Consider the following 14,062-nt stretch of genomic DNA (forward strand, 5'->3'; position numbering starts at 1 on the left):
TGTGGGCAAGGGTTGAACTAACAGGAACACTTTTACTGTATTTCGTATTAACTTGCTAGTGAAGACAAGACCTCTCTTGCATGACCTACATGTCTGAACTCAGAATCCCTCTCCTGGGCCTGCCATCTTCAGATTCAAATCCTTTAAACAAGCTCAAGTTTTCATCTCCTCATCCATATTTCCGAAGCATGTAAGCCTCAAGGCACTAGGCCAGCAACGGAATAGTGCTGAGCACAAAGATCTTTTTGTAACCACATCAACTCAGCCCAATACAGATCAACTGCAGCAAACCCTGCAGATTACTTCACCTCCCAGTGTAGTTCCATTATAACCTCCCATTTTTGCCTCAGCTGACAGCAAAGGCTCCTCTTTCAGCTTTGTAACTCTGATTTTTGTTTTTTTCACTTTCAGGGAAATGCTGTCGAGAGCTGCCAGAGACTCAGCTGTGACAAAGATCTATCTGAATTCGGGCTTTTGGAAGTGTTCCTTCATGCCTGTCATCTCCTTCAATAAGCAAGGCATTATACCAAGTCTGTACATTCTTTACTGCTCTACTTGTTGCTAAGGCCAGAGGTGCCAAGTTTCAGTCCGATTCTTTTGGGAGACTAGACAGAAATCTGGATTTCCTTTCTTTCTTCTTTGTTTATGCTCCTGGCCCCTACAGTGCTCTCCCTTACCATCGTATAAAACGTCTTTCCAAGGCAGGAAGGTTGGAAACCACCGCCCTCTCCAGGCATAACTTGCATAACCATCAGTGGTCCCTCCTTGGTCTGAATCAGTGCAGAAGAGAACACATGGATGGATTCCCTCTCTGGCAAGGTGTTTCCAAAATCGGGGAGAAGCAGAAAGCACCAGATGGGAATGGCCTTGAGCAGAAAAGAGGGAAGCTTTTGGCAGGGGAGTGACAAACGCATGGTGTTGTTGGTCCATATGAAGCTTGGGAAAGGCTCTGGCAGAAGGGAGAGCAGCAGGATGCGCTGCCTCATTGCCATGGAAACAGCCAAAGAACTGCCTGGGCAGGTTTAAAAATGTCTCCTGCTTGGGACTGCTTTCAGTAGATGACATCAATCTTTGCAAAGATTACAACAAGGTGGAAAACAGGAAATGTCTGACACTGAGAGCTGAAAATGTTTTCTTTCTTAGTTTACATCAATCTTCCATGGCTTTATGAAGACATTTGTTCTCCTCTGAGAAATATGTCCTGCTTCTGCTGGGGATTGTTTTTCCCCATGTCCTCATATTTTTCAGGGTGTTTCAATATAAGGATGAGCCTCTTCTGGTACTATGATTCTAGCTGCCATTTCGATGTTCCTTGACTTCTCCATGGTGTTCCCCATGTGTCTTGCAAGCACACTGGCTACCTACATGACATTTCTCTGTAAGATCTCTCCTTGATGACCCTAAGGATCTCATACTCCCCCAAAGAGGCTGGTCTGTTCTCAGCATAGCACCTCAATGTTTTTTCCCCACACCTTTCAAGTCCAATACCTTTCCCACAGCCTCATAATGTTATTTTTGAAGACAGTGTAAAAGATTACAAATACATATATATTGCAGCTTGTGTATGGAAGCCCTGCCATAAAAACATGCTTCTGTTTTTACAACTGGGGAGTGGAGCAAGCTGTGGAAATCTCCCAGTTAGAAAAGTGAAAAAGTTGATGGGTAGGACTGTACGATTACCTGCAAGCGACTGTATTGGGAATCATCCTGGACCAGTCATTCCATAAGCACAAATTCTCTTCCATGTCCATCAGCAGTCAGAATGTTTATGCTGTAACAAATAAATGAGAGACAACAAAATAGTAGAAAATACTGGCTTATGCTGTTCTGTCCACCTAGGCACCTTAGCAGCTATGGGGAGAGCAATAGCGAAGTATTTTGTATTTACTTGGGAAAAAGAGGAGGGATGCACAGTTTTATGAAATATAGAGAGGAAGAGATCGCTACTACAGAGTAGTAAGCAGTCATTAAACTAGGTGTAAAATGTCAGCTCTTCCACCTGCTGTGTGTTACCTTCCCAATGAAGGGCCCCAGCGGTGTAGCACAGCTGGCAGTCTGCGCACTCACAAGGAGCACATACAGCTGCTACTGCAGGAACGGGAAGGAGGTGCTGGCCAAGTTCAGTGCTGCGTTTCCACAAAAATATTTAGAAAGGCCTTATAATCTGGAGAGTCAATACTAGTAACTAGGCCTGTTTGTTCTGGAACTAATCTCTCTGAAGTCACTCACTCTTCCAGGGTTGACTGTAGATTTAATGCGGTGTTTTCCTGATGAAGTGACTTCAGAGACCCTCTCATTGGGGTAGTGCAATATTTTCACGCAATTTTAATAAGCAACAGAACATGCTGCAAAATAAATCTGATATTGGTTTGAGCTGGTGTCATGAGAATTATGATAATATATAACATATAATATACCATGTGGTTGAGAGCCAGGTGAAATTCTTTCTGAGACTAATAGAAATAGAAAGCTGGTGTGTCACAGAGGGTAAAGAACAGTTTCAGAACACACAGTTCAGCTTACTAGGGTTAGACAATAGTTATACCTATATGTATGGGGATATAGCGGAAGATTTGGCGAGGAGGTTAGTTAAATGTAAATACGCTCAAGTGACTTGCACCTGTCTGTAGAAAAAGCACACACATCACACTAATTGTCTTACTGACCTTGTGTGCTTGATGAGTAGAAGCTCTGTGTTAGATAACACAGGCCTGGGAGAAACTCTGGGCACCTTATCACTATGTCTGAGATTCCTGCTTTGTTGTGAGAAAGAGCGGGAGGCTGCGCCTGCCTGAAGCCTTGAAATACAGGCGAGCTCAGCAGGCCCAGCGATCTTCCAGCAGGGCTGAACTGACCAGCGCCTGCGTCCCCGTTTGTGTCACCTCTGCCTGGGAGCTCAGGTGTGGCTTCGGAGATCCCCCAGTAGAGAGGTAACTAAAATAAAACTTGCTCTTTGCAAATGCATCCGTGGCCTCTGGCTCTTCTTGCGATGTGCCTGCGTATGTGCACACATATATGAATTCAATACTTTTCATGATTTTATGTTTAGCCAGATTAGAAGGATCTTCTCCTTTTAAAATAAACTGAGGAAATAACCTCCTCAATTTAAACAAACAAAAACCAAACTATTATGCCAGCCCAGGTGGCAAGATTAATTCTATTCCTTCAAAATGGTAGGGAAGGGAAAAAATATTTGCTCCTCAAAAAATGGTGCAAGTTTCCCTTTTCAGCAATGGAATTGCAGCAATTAAGTTGGCTGTTGCACCTCCTACTTGGTGGTGGCAAGAAGCTCAACACTGGAATTTCTGAGCTTGGAGAGCAAGCCAGTAACCTACTGGCTGGCAGCAGGGCTTCACTTTTTTTCTTTTTTTTCTTTTTTTTTAAAAGCATGATTTAACTTCAGTAGCAAAAAGTGATGTGATGTTTGAGTAGGAATACCACTGCCCTCTGCTGAGAGAAATGTGATTGTTTCTTTCTGACCGTTTCATCTGCCAGCAAAACCAGCAACTTCATTGATAGGAGAGTAACTGCACGAGGACTTGCTGGCTGAAGTCAGAGTTTAATTCTTGCTGCTTCTGTCTTTCCTCCAAAGTTTGCTGATCTGAATCTCTTTCAGCAAATATTTTGAAAACTCTATACCTCATACAAAGTAAAGAGGAGCAAGGGTAATTACATGCAAAATCTTGACATGATGATAGCAGAAACTGTGAAAAATTGAAGCAGAGTTTTTCAAAAGTAATATTTATGAGTTACAAACACTTCAGGCATCCTCAACAATGTGATATCTGCTGGAGCTAGTTTTCAGTTTTCCTGCCAAAATTTGATCATGCATTATCAGATCAGGCTGAAGTCTTCTACAGTTTCTTAAATTTGTTTTTTTAACAGCAGCACTTGCCTGGCTGAGTTTTGGCCTCAGTCATCTTACATCCACACCATTTTTATGGTTGTGCGAAAATGGAATCTCATTCACTGCTACATTCATAACTGGTTTTACATCACAGATCAAACATCACTGTCGTTTTGTTTTGGTTTGTTTTTTAAAGGTGTCCTGGTTTTGTTAAAAACAAGTTTCTCTTTTAGTGAATTTGCCTGTCAGCTAAAGCCTTCATGTTAGCTGCATTTTCCTGGAGAACCCAACACATGTTTTGGTTAAACCTAGCAATGGAATGCAAACTTATTGATAAGCACGGATGGACATCTCGCGAGAGGGGCAACGAGAAACGGATGTCCGAGAGACTGACCAACGGTGTACAACATTCCATTCACGTGAATACTTCATATAAAGTGGGAGATCACGAGGATCTCGTCCCTTTTTTGCCCTTTTCCCTTTTTCCCTTTTTTCCTCATGGCTGACATTAGGAGAGGACCTTGCTGGTCGTCCCTGCAAACTGAGGCCTAGTGAGAGACTGAATCCAGCTCCGGTTGGCTGCAGAGTCCAATCCAGGACTTTGGGTGCTGGCTCTGCAGTTGCTGAGACTTACAAGATTGGTTTTGTATATTTTGTATTATTTTCTCTATTCTTACTAGTAGCATTAGTAAAACATCTTTAACTTTTCCAACTCTCTTCTCTCTGTCCTTCTTTCCCTCCCGATCGCCTGTCCTGAGTGGGAAGGGGGGAGAGGGAGGGGCAAAAGGGGGAAGTGGGGGGGAGAGGAGGTTAACAATACATCTGCCAGGGTTTGATTGTCACCCCGCAATCTTAACCCTCGACAAAAGGAAAATAGTGAAAAATGTAACAATGTTTTTAACCACTTGGGGGAGCTCTTTCATTGATAGATTAGAGAGTTGATATTGTGCATACATATTGGAAACTAATAAACCATATTTTTAAACAGATTATTATATGACATACCACACTTTACTGAAATATGTGAAAGTGTTGAGGCTCTCGGGTGACTGGCTTTAAAGCCCAGATAGAAGTTTTAAAGGAAATAATCATTCTGGTCGATAAATCCAGGCATCAGAAACAGCCATAGCTGCTTCATCCCTGGGTTGACTGACACCAAAAATCTTAAAAGAGAAAATAAATCAGAGTTCCACAGAATTAAAAGCAGGCAACATTAATCACACCTATTTTGAGGCAGTGCCAAAAATGACAGGAAGGAACAGGATCGGGCACAGATTTACAGGGGGATTGTGAAAGTCTCAACCCTCTGCCTTGTCCCCTTTTGCCATTCCCACCTCTCCACACCCATCAGCCAGTACAGGCCTTGCTGCTGCCTCCCCAGGGCCTCTCCTGGGCCAGATATGTGGTGGATGGACTCGTCCACATATTAAACATGCTGGGCAGCACATATGTGTTAACAGTAAAGGCTTTTCTTTATGCTCCCCCTGAGCTTACAGGAATAAAGCAGACTCAGTCACCAAAGTGCTGGTACATAATGTGCATGTGAGAGCTGTAAATTGTTGCGTGCACTGGCTTGGTGGTGGGGAAATAGAGAATGGGAAGGGGAAAGGAAAGGAAGGGAAGGGAAGGGAAGGGAAGGGAAGGGAAGGGAAGGGAAGGGAAGGGAAGGGAAGGGAAGGGAAGGGAAGGGAAGGGAAGGGAAGGGAAGGGAAGGGAAGGGAAGGGAAGGGAAGGGAAGGGAAGGGAAGGAAAGGGAAGGAAAGGAAAGGGAAGGAAAGGAAAGGGAAGGAAAGGAAAGGAAAGGAAAGGAAAGGAAAGGAAAGGAAAGGAAAGGAAAGGAAAGGAAAGGAAAGGAAAGGAAAGGAAAGGAAAGGAAAGGAAAGGAAAGGAAAGGAAAGGAAAGGAAAGGAAAGGAAAGGAAAGGAAAGGAAAGGAAAGGAAAGGAAAGGAAAGGAAAGGAAAGGAAAGGAAAGGAAAGGAAAGGAAAGGAAAGGAAAGGAAAGGGAGAGAAGGAGAAGGGAAGAAGTGGGGGATACAAGCAGTGCTGCAGAAATCAAGTTGCTGCCTGGCACTGGGCAGGTGAGAGCAAGTGAAGCTGACGCAAAAGGTTGGGGTGTCAGGACCAGAGGTTCCCACATCAAGAAATGGGAAGGACCACACAATGATTCAGCCAGGAGTGCTGAGGAACAGCTGTAATTAGGCAATCACTGAGCAATGCAACCCATAGGATTAATGTAAAACACTCCAGAAAATCAAGGTTGCAACTACGTAGGGACAAGTGGAGTAAATAATGTAGCTGATGAAAGAGCGCAGCAATTTGGAACAGTGAAGACAACAGCAGATGATGGGCGTGAGTGGCAGAAGCAGAGGTGGCGATGCCTTCTGCCAATTTCTTGTGTAAAGGACGGGAAGAAAAGTAATGAGAGCAACTGCTTTGCTCTTCACCCTCAGTGAGCTGCAGGTGAACAACCTCTAAAGAGTAGGGAAAGAGGCTATGAAGGCTCTGCTAGGGAGAAACCAGGGAGGGAGCTCAGTGCCCATCACACCGCACTTTGGCCTGGGAGATGTGTCAAGAGGTGCTAAAAATATCTGGTGGCACATATCAACCACATCTTTGAGGCAAAATAGGAAAAGCAAATCAACTAGCTCCGAAGGTTAGGTGCATTTTTATTTCTATTAAAGGCATATCATTTTCTTACCACCCGGGGTTTTACCCATTTCATTAAACAATTCCATGAACAATTTGTTGAACTTTAGGAAATTTTTGGACATAGTATGTTCGCATTTTTTTGCTTTTCCACTTGCTCACCCAGCTGATGCTGGCACCACAAGACACTTCAATGTAAATAGCTAGCACAGCATGTCCAGCATGAAGGCATCAGCGATCATGTACAGTCTGACTTGAAAGTATCTCTAAGCAGCATTGTGTTAAAATCAACTTCTTAAGAACAGGGGCAAAGTTACGTGAAAATTCCCAGTGCAGCTATTTGCATTTCAGTAATGACAGGATTTTTTTTTTCCTTTTAATTTTTACCACAGTTTTCCTATTAAGCAGCATGAAAGACTGGTGGTGGAATAATAGTGTGAACACACATTGCACACTGAATCTGTTTCAGACTTTTTCATTCAGCGACTCTGCTCCAAGTCCCCATGGATTATTTAGAACAACTTCTGAATAGTTCCAGCAGAGTTACACATTTGAAAGAGTGTGTCTTTGGTATGCATTGGTCAAAACAAGTTTGCTTTATTAACGGGTCTTCGTACCTTGGTTTGGGCCTATTTTTCAAGGTGCATTTGGGTACACGTGCATAGCACAGCCCTGAGGTCATGAGGAGAAGGAAAGATACGTACTTGGCAGTAGGAAATTAGTGGCTTAGTTCTCCTGACTTGGGGTAAACTTTCCCCTACACACAGTGAAATGCAGCTACCGAGAGGTTACTGGAGTTTATTTGCTGGTGAGGTGTTCCTGTGACTCACCGTCCGTCATGAGTCTGTGTCTGCCTGGGGAAAGAGAAAAAGCAAGGGTGCAAACCTCAGCCTTTCACCCAGTTTCTGACCCTCTGAACCACAGGCTGGGACCTCTCCAGTCAGGCCCCCTTTTCCACTGCCCTCTTATTGGTGAGCTGTAGCTCACACTCCCCAGAGTAAGATGTGACCCTGAACAGCGCTTTGCCACAAAACCTCCGCTTCTTGGGGGACGGACGGGGGCTACTCAAGTCAGCAGGTGCTCCATTTTTACTTCCGTTAAAAATTATATGCCCTTGCTCCTGTAAGGCCGTTCGGAAGAACCTCACTGGAGGGGATGCGCATTTGTACTGAACCCCCGATGCGGGGGGGAAGCGCTTGTTGAGCAACCCTAGCATTCCCTCTGAAGGACGAGGACAGATGAAGCCGCGGGGTCCTCCAGGCCTCCCAGCCTTGACTTCTGTGTCCCCACAGTTCCTTGACATAAAGTTTTCCTTGTGCCGGGGGGTGTGTGGAGGAGGGGGGTCCTCATGGGGAGGGTTCTTCCCGTGGGTGCTGAATGAGCGCCCCGTGCTGCGTCCCCGGGGATGAGGTGCCGTTCTCCCTCTGCTTTACCTTCTCAAGAGGACAGGAAGAAGGTGGCGGTGGCGGCCCCGTTCCTGACAGGAAAGCCGGGGTGGGGGAGAGAAGACACCTAAACCGCGGTGAGGGGGCTGCGGTGGGAGGGGCGAAGGGGGGGCGGGCGCCCCACGTGCACCTCACGTGCCACCTCTCACCGCCCACCCCCACGGAACGCCTCCCAGCCAATAGGCGGCGGCGCGCCTCCCTCCCCCCTTTTTCGTTCTGCGCGCTGACGTCCGTGAGCTCCGGGAAGAGGCCGTGGCGCGCGGGCGCGCGGCGGAGGCGGGAAGTGGTCGCGGGGCAGCCGGCGCGCGGAGGGGCACTGGCTCGGCAGCCACCAGGTGACGGCCCCGCGGGGGGAGCGCGGCCGGTCCCTCAACCCCGGCCCGGCGGCGGGAGCGGGGTCGGCACACCCGCCCCTGCCTTCCAACCGGGCCCGGCACCGGTGTCCCTCCGGCGCGGCGCGGTGCGGTTGGGGCGGGGGGAGCTGTGTCCGGAGCCCTTGCGCAGGGCCCTGCGGCTCGGGGGAGGGGGCAGCACTCCGCGGGCCTCCGGGGCTTGGGGAGGGGGAGCTAGGGGTGGGGTCTCATTGCTAGCAGCAGACACTGCCGGACGACACTTCCGCGGTTGTTTGCAGCGAGTTGGTGGAAAAGGGAGCTGACTTGATGGTCTCGGTGTGTGCTCGGAGCCTCGGCAGCGCTTTGAGCACTTTCCATTGTTATCTGCAGCCTTCAGGATTTTTTATTTTATTTATTAATTTATTTATGTTCTGCTGAGTTTTTTTTGCGCGTTGCGGGTGAGCCGTGCGACGACCTGAACTTTGTTTTGCTACCTTCTGATGCCGGGGGTGTCGCACACCGGCTGTGCTGGTTGTGCCCAAGGGCCAAAGGAAAGCCTTGGAGACCTGGAAGGTGTTTGGGATAAGCTTATTATTTAGCATAAGCGGTACTGGAGGTAGAAGTGCCCTCACTGTGCTACCGAGCCTTGTGAAATGCAGAGAGGTAGGTGTAGGGTGTTGCTTTCCTCCTAATTGCTGATGTTTCGAAAGGGAAGATGGAGAAAGGTTTCTGAGACCTTTTACGAGTACCATAAGACAATCATGCCTATAAAATCAGGGAGTTTCTGCTGGGAAATCAGTTAATGGGCTGTATTTGTGGTTCTAGATGTCCTGCAAGCACCTGGAGTGTGGTGAGTGATTGTGAGGAGCAGTTTCCTTTAGTGAAGAGGATGGTGAACGTTTTGGAGTTACCCAGGCATTGTGTGCTGGTTGGTTTAGTTCTAGCAGAGATTGGAGGGAAGGCCTGATGCCTTCTTTACACACTGATGTGCTGGTAACTGCTTAAATACAGTAATGCTATGCCTCTGTTCATATGGAAACTAGACGAGGAAAATGTTTGTTTTCATAGACTTCCCCAAGCATGGTTCCTGTTTTGGTGTGAAAATGGCTTTGTCTTGATCACTTAGCCTATCTGAATTCAATAAGTTTTTAGGTTAATTGCTTTGACTTTTTTTTTTTTTCCTTCCCCACATGATTTTTTTCCTTCCCCCACCCTGAATCTCACCATTTTTAGCTCCTTTCTGTTGGCCTTTCTGTCACACACTAACCACTCTGCACTGGGGAGGAAGGATTGCGTCCTTCACCTCTTGAAGAAGATGAAGGGTGTACTGTGAAAAGAATGAGAATTGTGATCCTCTGTTACAGCTGGAAAAGCTCTACCTTTAAGGACAGATGTGGCTCAAGAGAACAGCTTGGTGTGGATCAGGAGGCAGTGAAGAGGCTCGCTGGTGGCCAGGGAGTAGCTTGTTAGCATGTGAATTTATAAGACATCTTTTTGGTTTTTTTCCCCCTCCACCACTCTGTAGACCATATTGTGTGATCGGAGCAGCCCATTCTTATTCTGTTGTAGAGTTTTGGGCATGTGTAAGAGCAGAAAGATTGAAGTGTTTGCCTGTCCAGGTTCTCCAAATAGCTGTAAGCCCTGGGTGGTCAAAATGATGCTTTCCTCCAAGATGATCCAGCTGTGTCTGTACCTGAAGCTTTGTGGGGAGGTGGATGATGGTGACTAATTTGGTTATAAGGCAAGAGGGTCGCAGCGAAAACTGTGCATAGAGCTGGTAGGATGTGGATGTGTTCTGCCTGCTACCCTTCTGTGCTGGTGGGCATAGTTACTGTAGGAAGACTGACCATATTCTTGCCTGGTTCTTCCTGTTCTTCATGTAATGCTTTTTGCATTGTGTAAATTATGATAATATGAGCTATCAGGTGTTGTACAAAGCCAGCTGGGCAGTTTGTTATTTTTATGGTCTTTGTTTTGTAGCTTCCAGACCCAACTGTGGTCTCCTGAGGCAGAGCTGCAAGAAATGGTGTTGGTGATTGAATGAGTCACTTGTTGTTTGGGTTCTTTTCCCCTGTATGCTCTGATGTCCAAAAGGAGAATGGGAGGCTGTTGTACTAGAGGGACAAACACAGGAAGCTGAGGCATGAAAATGTCTGATCAGAAGTCTTATTTCCCTTCTGCAGCCTCGGTATTATGAGGAAATCCATCCTTAAATAATTATGTTCTTCCTTCTTAGGTCTTCTATAAGTACGTGAATTTTTCTCGTCTGTCTCTAGCGGCTCATCCGTGCTCATTCACATGTTCTGTTTGCTAGCAACAAAACACATGTCTATTTAAGAGTTTGTGCCAAGGTGAAAAAACACATCGAAAAGGAGAAGCGTTAGTTTAAAAATGTGGTTACGTACATGCCTGTGTGCTTTTCTGGAAGTCCAGTTCTGAAAATTGTCCTTGCTTGTAGCCTCATCTCTGAGAGCTTCTTGAGCTGAATTTCTTGGAGAGCGTGCAGGAATGTCACTTCAGGACCTTTCCATGGACTGGGAATTCTTTGTGTTCAACCTGGCTGTGGTGCTGCAGGTGTTCACTACTGGCAGCTCTTGTCCCCAGCAGCGAGCGACCTCTGTCATTGAATCTGACGTAGTTCAAACCTGATCCTCTCTTTCCCGTTTTTCCATGGTTTGCAATGCAGTCATTGTCTGGCCAGGCAGAGCACAAGGATCCATTGAGGAAGCTGCTCGTTTGGGGAGAACTGAAGACTTGACAGGATGGGGCTTGGCTCAGGCAAAATAATGTGGGCGATTCTGCGGAGCAAACCTGCCAGATCTCTCAGAAGACAGATTTTGCTGTCAGACTGACTATCAGAAAGCATTTTCAAGGTCTTTTTGGACTTGTAAAGATTTCACAAAGGCTTAAGTCATTTTAAATACTTAAAAGGTCTTTAGGGGAAAGAAGGGAGCAATGGAGAGAAGTTTTGGCAGTAATAAGGGAACTTGCTGGGTTACTTTATTCCTTTATGGCTTGTAGTAAGGGAGAGGAAGTGTGGTCCATGGTAAGTGACTAACACAAGTGTTCTTAATTTCCTGTACCCCTGCTCTGAGTTCATAATGGAGGGAAGAAAGTCTGACTTTAATGTAAAGAAGGCTACGTAATTCCATCCTTGAACAATGTAAAGAGTAAATGAGTTTTTTCTGTCATTAATTATCTGCTGTCCTTTTTCTGATCTAACTAGGCAACAATGGCAGGTGAAGAATGTGTAAGAAAACGCCAGTCCAGCTCCACCTGCAAGACCCCTGAGAATGAAGAAATGCAGAGGAGACCTGAGAATGAGAGGTCATTTCAAAACGCAAGCAATGGTGAGATTATTTCACTTGGGATTAGTTGCATCTCTGGGACATGGTCTCCTCTAAGGTGTCCTTTCTAGCTCATGGCTCTTGCATCTTTGCTCTTTCATTTCAGTTTTTCTTTTTGCTTGTAGAAAGGCTCCCAAGGTGGAGCTCTGTGTGTACGAGCTGCACTTCTCCAGCAGGTTTAGGTTATTTGCAGTGTTCTCCTGCACAACTTTCCCTCGGGGGCTCTGTGCTGCAGCGCTTACACAGTTCTAGAGTAAAGAAAGTGATTGATTGTCAGAGGAGAAATGTGTTGATGAGGAGGAGAGGCTTTAATGCTGTAAATGGTGCAAATGCATCTTGACAACAATTTTGAGTAACCCTGTAAACGCTCTTCTTGGGGCCTTCGTCTTGCTTCCTCTAGAAGCTTTAAGTATGTGGCTTCCACAAGACTGAGCAAAGTGTTAAACTGGTGTATCCATCCTGACAGACAGCTGGAGGTAGGATGGCACAGAGAATGATTCTCTGCTCCTGTTAATGCCAGAACAGGTCCCTTCTATCCAGTCTCAACCATGGCTGCCATAAAATAGAACAATAAACAGTTGGGTTTCTGTGCATTTATATTGTGATCTTAAAAGTTACATGGCTTATAGTTGGCTCTGTGGAAGGGCCGCTGCTGCCCTTGGTTTGCAGGGACAGTTACGTGACAGTGTGAGCTGTTTAGCCCATGGATGCTGTGGCTGTCTCAGACTCCTGGGTGATTCTGTACCACGTTCCAGCCAGGTGATCAGGAGGTTAGCGATGAAATCGCAACTTGTTTCCTTTCTCTTTGGGAGATGGAACAAACAGAAAGCCCAATTAGTTTGTCACAATGTGCCATGTGAGTGCAGCTTTCAAAACTCTGGTGCCAGTGACGCAGTGAGAAAATTCTTAGTGGTATGCTTCTGAAGGTTGTCACTATTTCAACTGAAACAGGAATTGGAGCAAATTTAAGTTTAGGACAAGTCAGATTTCTTCTTGCAAAAAAATACAGTGGAGGGAAAGCCATCTCACAAACTACTTGGAGAAATGGAATTTTAAGCTCTTGGTAGTACCAGTATTTTAATTGGATAAAATGGGACTGTTCCATTAATTCCATTTTCAGAGAAATGCAAGGAGTTAGTGGCTACTGGAAAACAGTTATGATGGGTTTAGAAGCAGACTTCTACCTTTTTATCTATGGAAACACCTTAACTGCTATGCATGGATTTTGAGTTCTTGCAGGCTTGAGAATAAACAATAAATATAGCTCTGATAACTAGCACTTGATAGGTGGGTGTGCCTGCCTTTAAAAAACATTGATTTTATTACCTCTGAGATGTGGCATAATGTCACTGCAGGCGAGATACTGTGGGTGTGTAGCAAGTAAACATTATGGGGTAGATTTCTTCCAAGTTTACTGAGCTTTCGTGTGTGTCCGTGTACCTTGGTGGGTTGGATTAGAACAATGAGGTGTGTTTTAATACAATACAAACAGGACAGCAAGCTGGGAAGGATCCTGGTTAGTTAAGATAAGGTGCCTCTTCCCTTCCAGCATTGCTGCCAATTTGGCAGAAGTGTCACAGAGACCTCAGTCTTACCAGTTTTTGCAGATTCTTTGCTCAGCACAGCAATGGGGGCACCAGGGATGCCACAGGGAGGTAGGAGGTGAGTCTGCCTGAGCACTTTATATGCATCCCTCTGATCAGAAATTCTGCTGTATGGTGGAATTTGATCAGCATCTCTGCAGCACAAAGGTTGAAGCTTTACAAGGTTCACGTATTCTAGATAGCAGCCTCTTCACAGAATCCAGTATGCTTGCGTAAGTAGGTAGGGCTTTCTGTGAAAGCACAGCTGAGTTGGAAGATTTTCTGGGAAGGAGTAGCCATAGACTTTTTTTCTGTCTGTCTTTTGTCCTGGCCTTTCACTTCTGAATAGCTGTTTCTAAGGCAGCGTGACTCCGATGATCTGAAGTGTCTGGCAACACCATCATTATACTGTAGCATCCTAACAGTCCCTGGATATTATGCAGGGTTTTGGACAAGATGTGTGTTGATTGCGGTCAAGGGATTCTAGCCAGGTCAAGACAGTATCTTCTATTTAAATAAATACGTTGTGTCTTTATACCAGTTATTTCTGTAGAAAATCTGTGATTTCCCACCCTTGATCCACCCTGATTAGCAAACACAGTCTGCTTTTTAACTTGAGAGTTAATGTGTCAAGGGCCAATTGACTTGTTTCCAGAAGTGTGTGAACTTTCTACAGAAATGTCTAGGCCGTTAATCCTTTCTTTATTAAAACTCAAATGCATTGGCTGATCTGAGCTTGACTAGAGGAATAATTTTAATCCATATATTTACTTTAGAGCTACATGAGGTCTGACTCTTCCTTTTATTTAGTTTAGGTTGGTGGTTTTTTTCTTCTTGCCTCATCACCTGTCTCTGTTTTCT

The 14,062-nt window shown here is 45.5% G+C and overlaps 1 protein-coding gene and 1 long non-coding RNA gene across 3 annotated transcripts in view; one reads left to right on the forward strand and one right to left on the reverse strand.

Annotated features, from left to right (window-relative positions):
- Positions 1 to 1,680: 1,680 nt before the first annotated feature.
- Positions 1,681 to 8,054, reverse strand: LOC139828206 (uncharacterized). Its single transcript, XR_011739575.1, has 3 exons — positions 7,928 to 8,054; positions 7,199 to 7,348; positions 1,681 to 1,771 (listed from the first exon to the last, which is right to left on the reverse strand). It is a non-coding gene; the product is annotated as an uncharacterized lncRNA (long non-coding RNA).
- Positions 8,055 to 8,122: 68 nt separating this feature from the next.
- SOAT1 (sterol O-acyltransferase 1) overlaps positions 8,123 to 14,062 on the forward strand; it is a 29,647-nt gene continuing 23,707 nt past the window's right edge. Inside the window, exons 1-2 of one of the 2 annotated variants that reach the window (XM_065842233.2) lie at positions 8,123 to 8,274; positions 11,498 to 11,621. In XM_065842233.2, coding sequence (XP_065698305.1) covers positions 11,504 to 11,621 — 118 coding nt within the window. In that variant the 5' untranslated portion in view covers positions 8,123 to 8,274; positions 11,498 to 11,503. Of the gene's footprint in view, positions 8,275 to 8,653; positions 8,935 to 11,497; positions 11,622 to 14,062 lie in introns of those variants that run through there. The other variant, XM_071809987.1, reaches the window with a different exon arrangement.

Source organism: Patagioenas fasciata, chromosome 6 (genome assembly GCF_037038585.1).
Source record: "Patagioenas fasciata isolate bPatFas1 chromosome 6, bPatFas1.hap1, whole genome shotgun sequence".
In the NCBI taxonomy this organism is placed as follows: Eukaryota; Metazoa; Chordata; class Aves; order Columbiformes; family Columbidae; genus Patagioenas; species Patagioenas fasciata.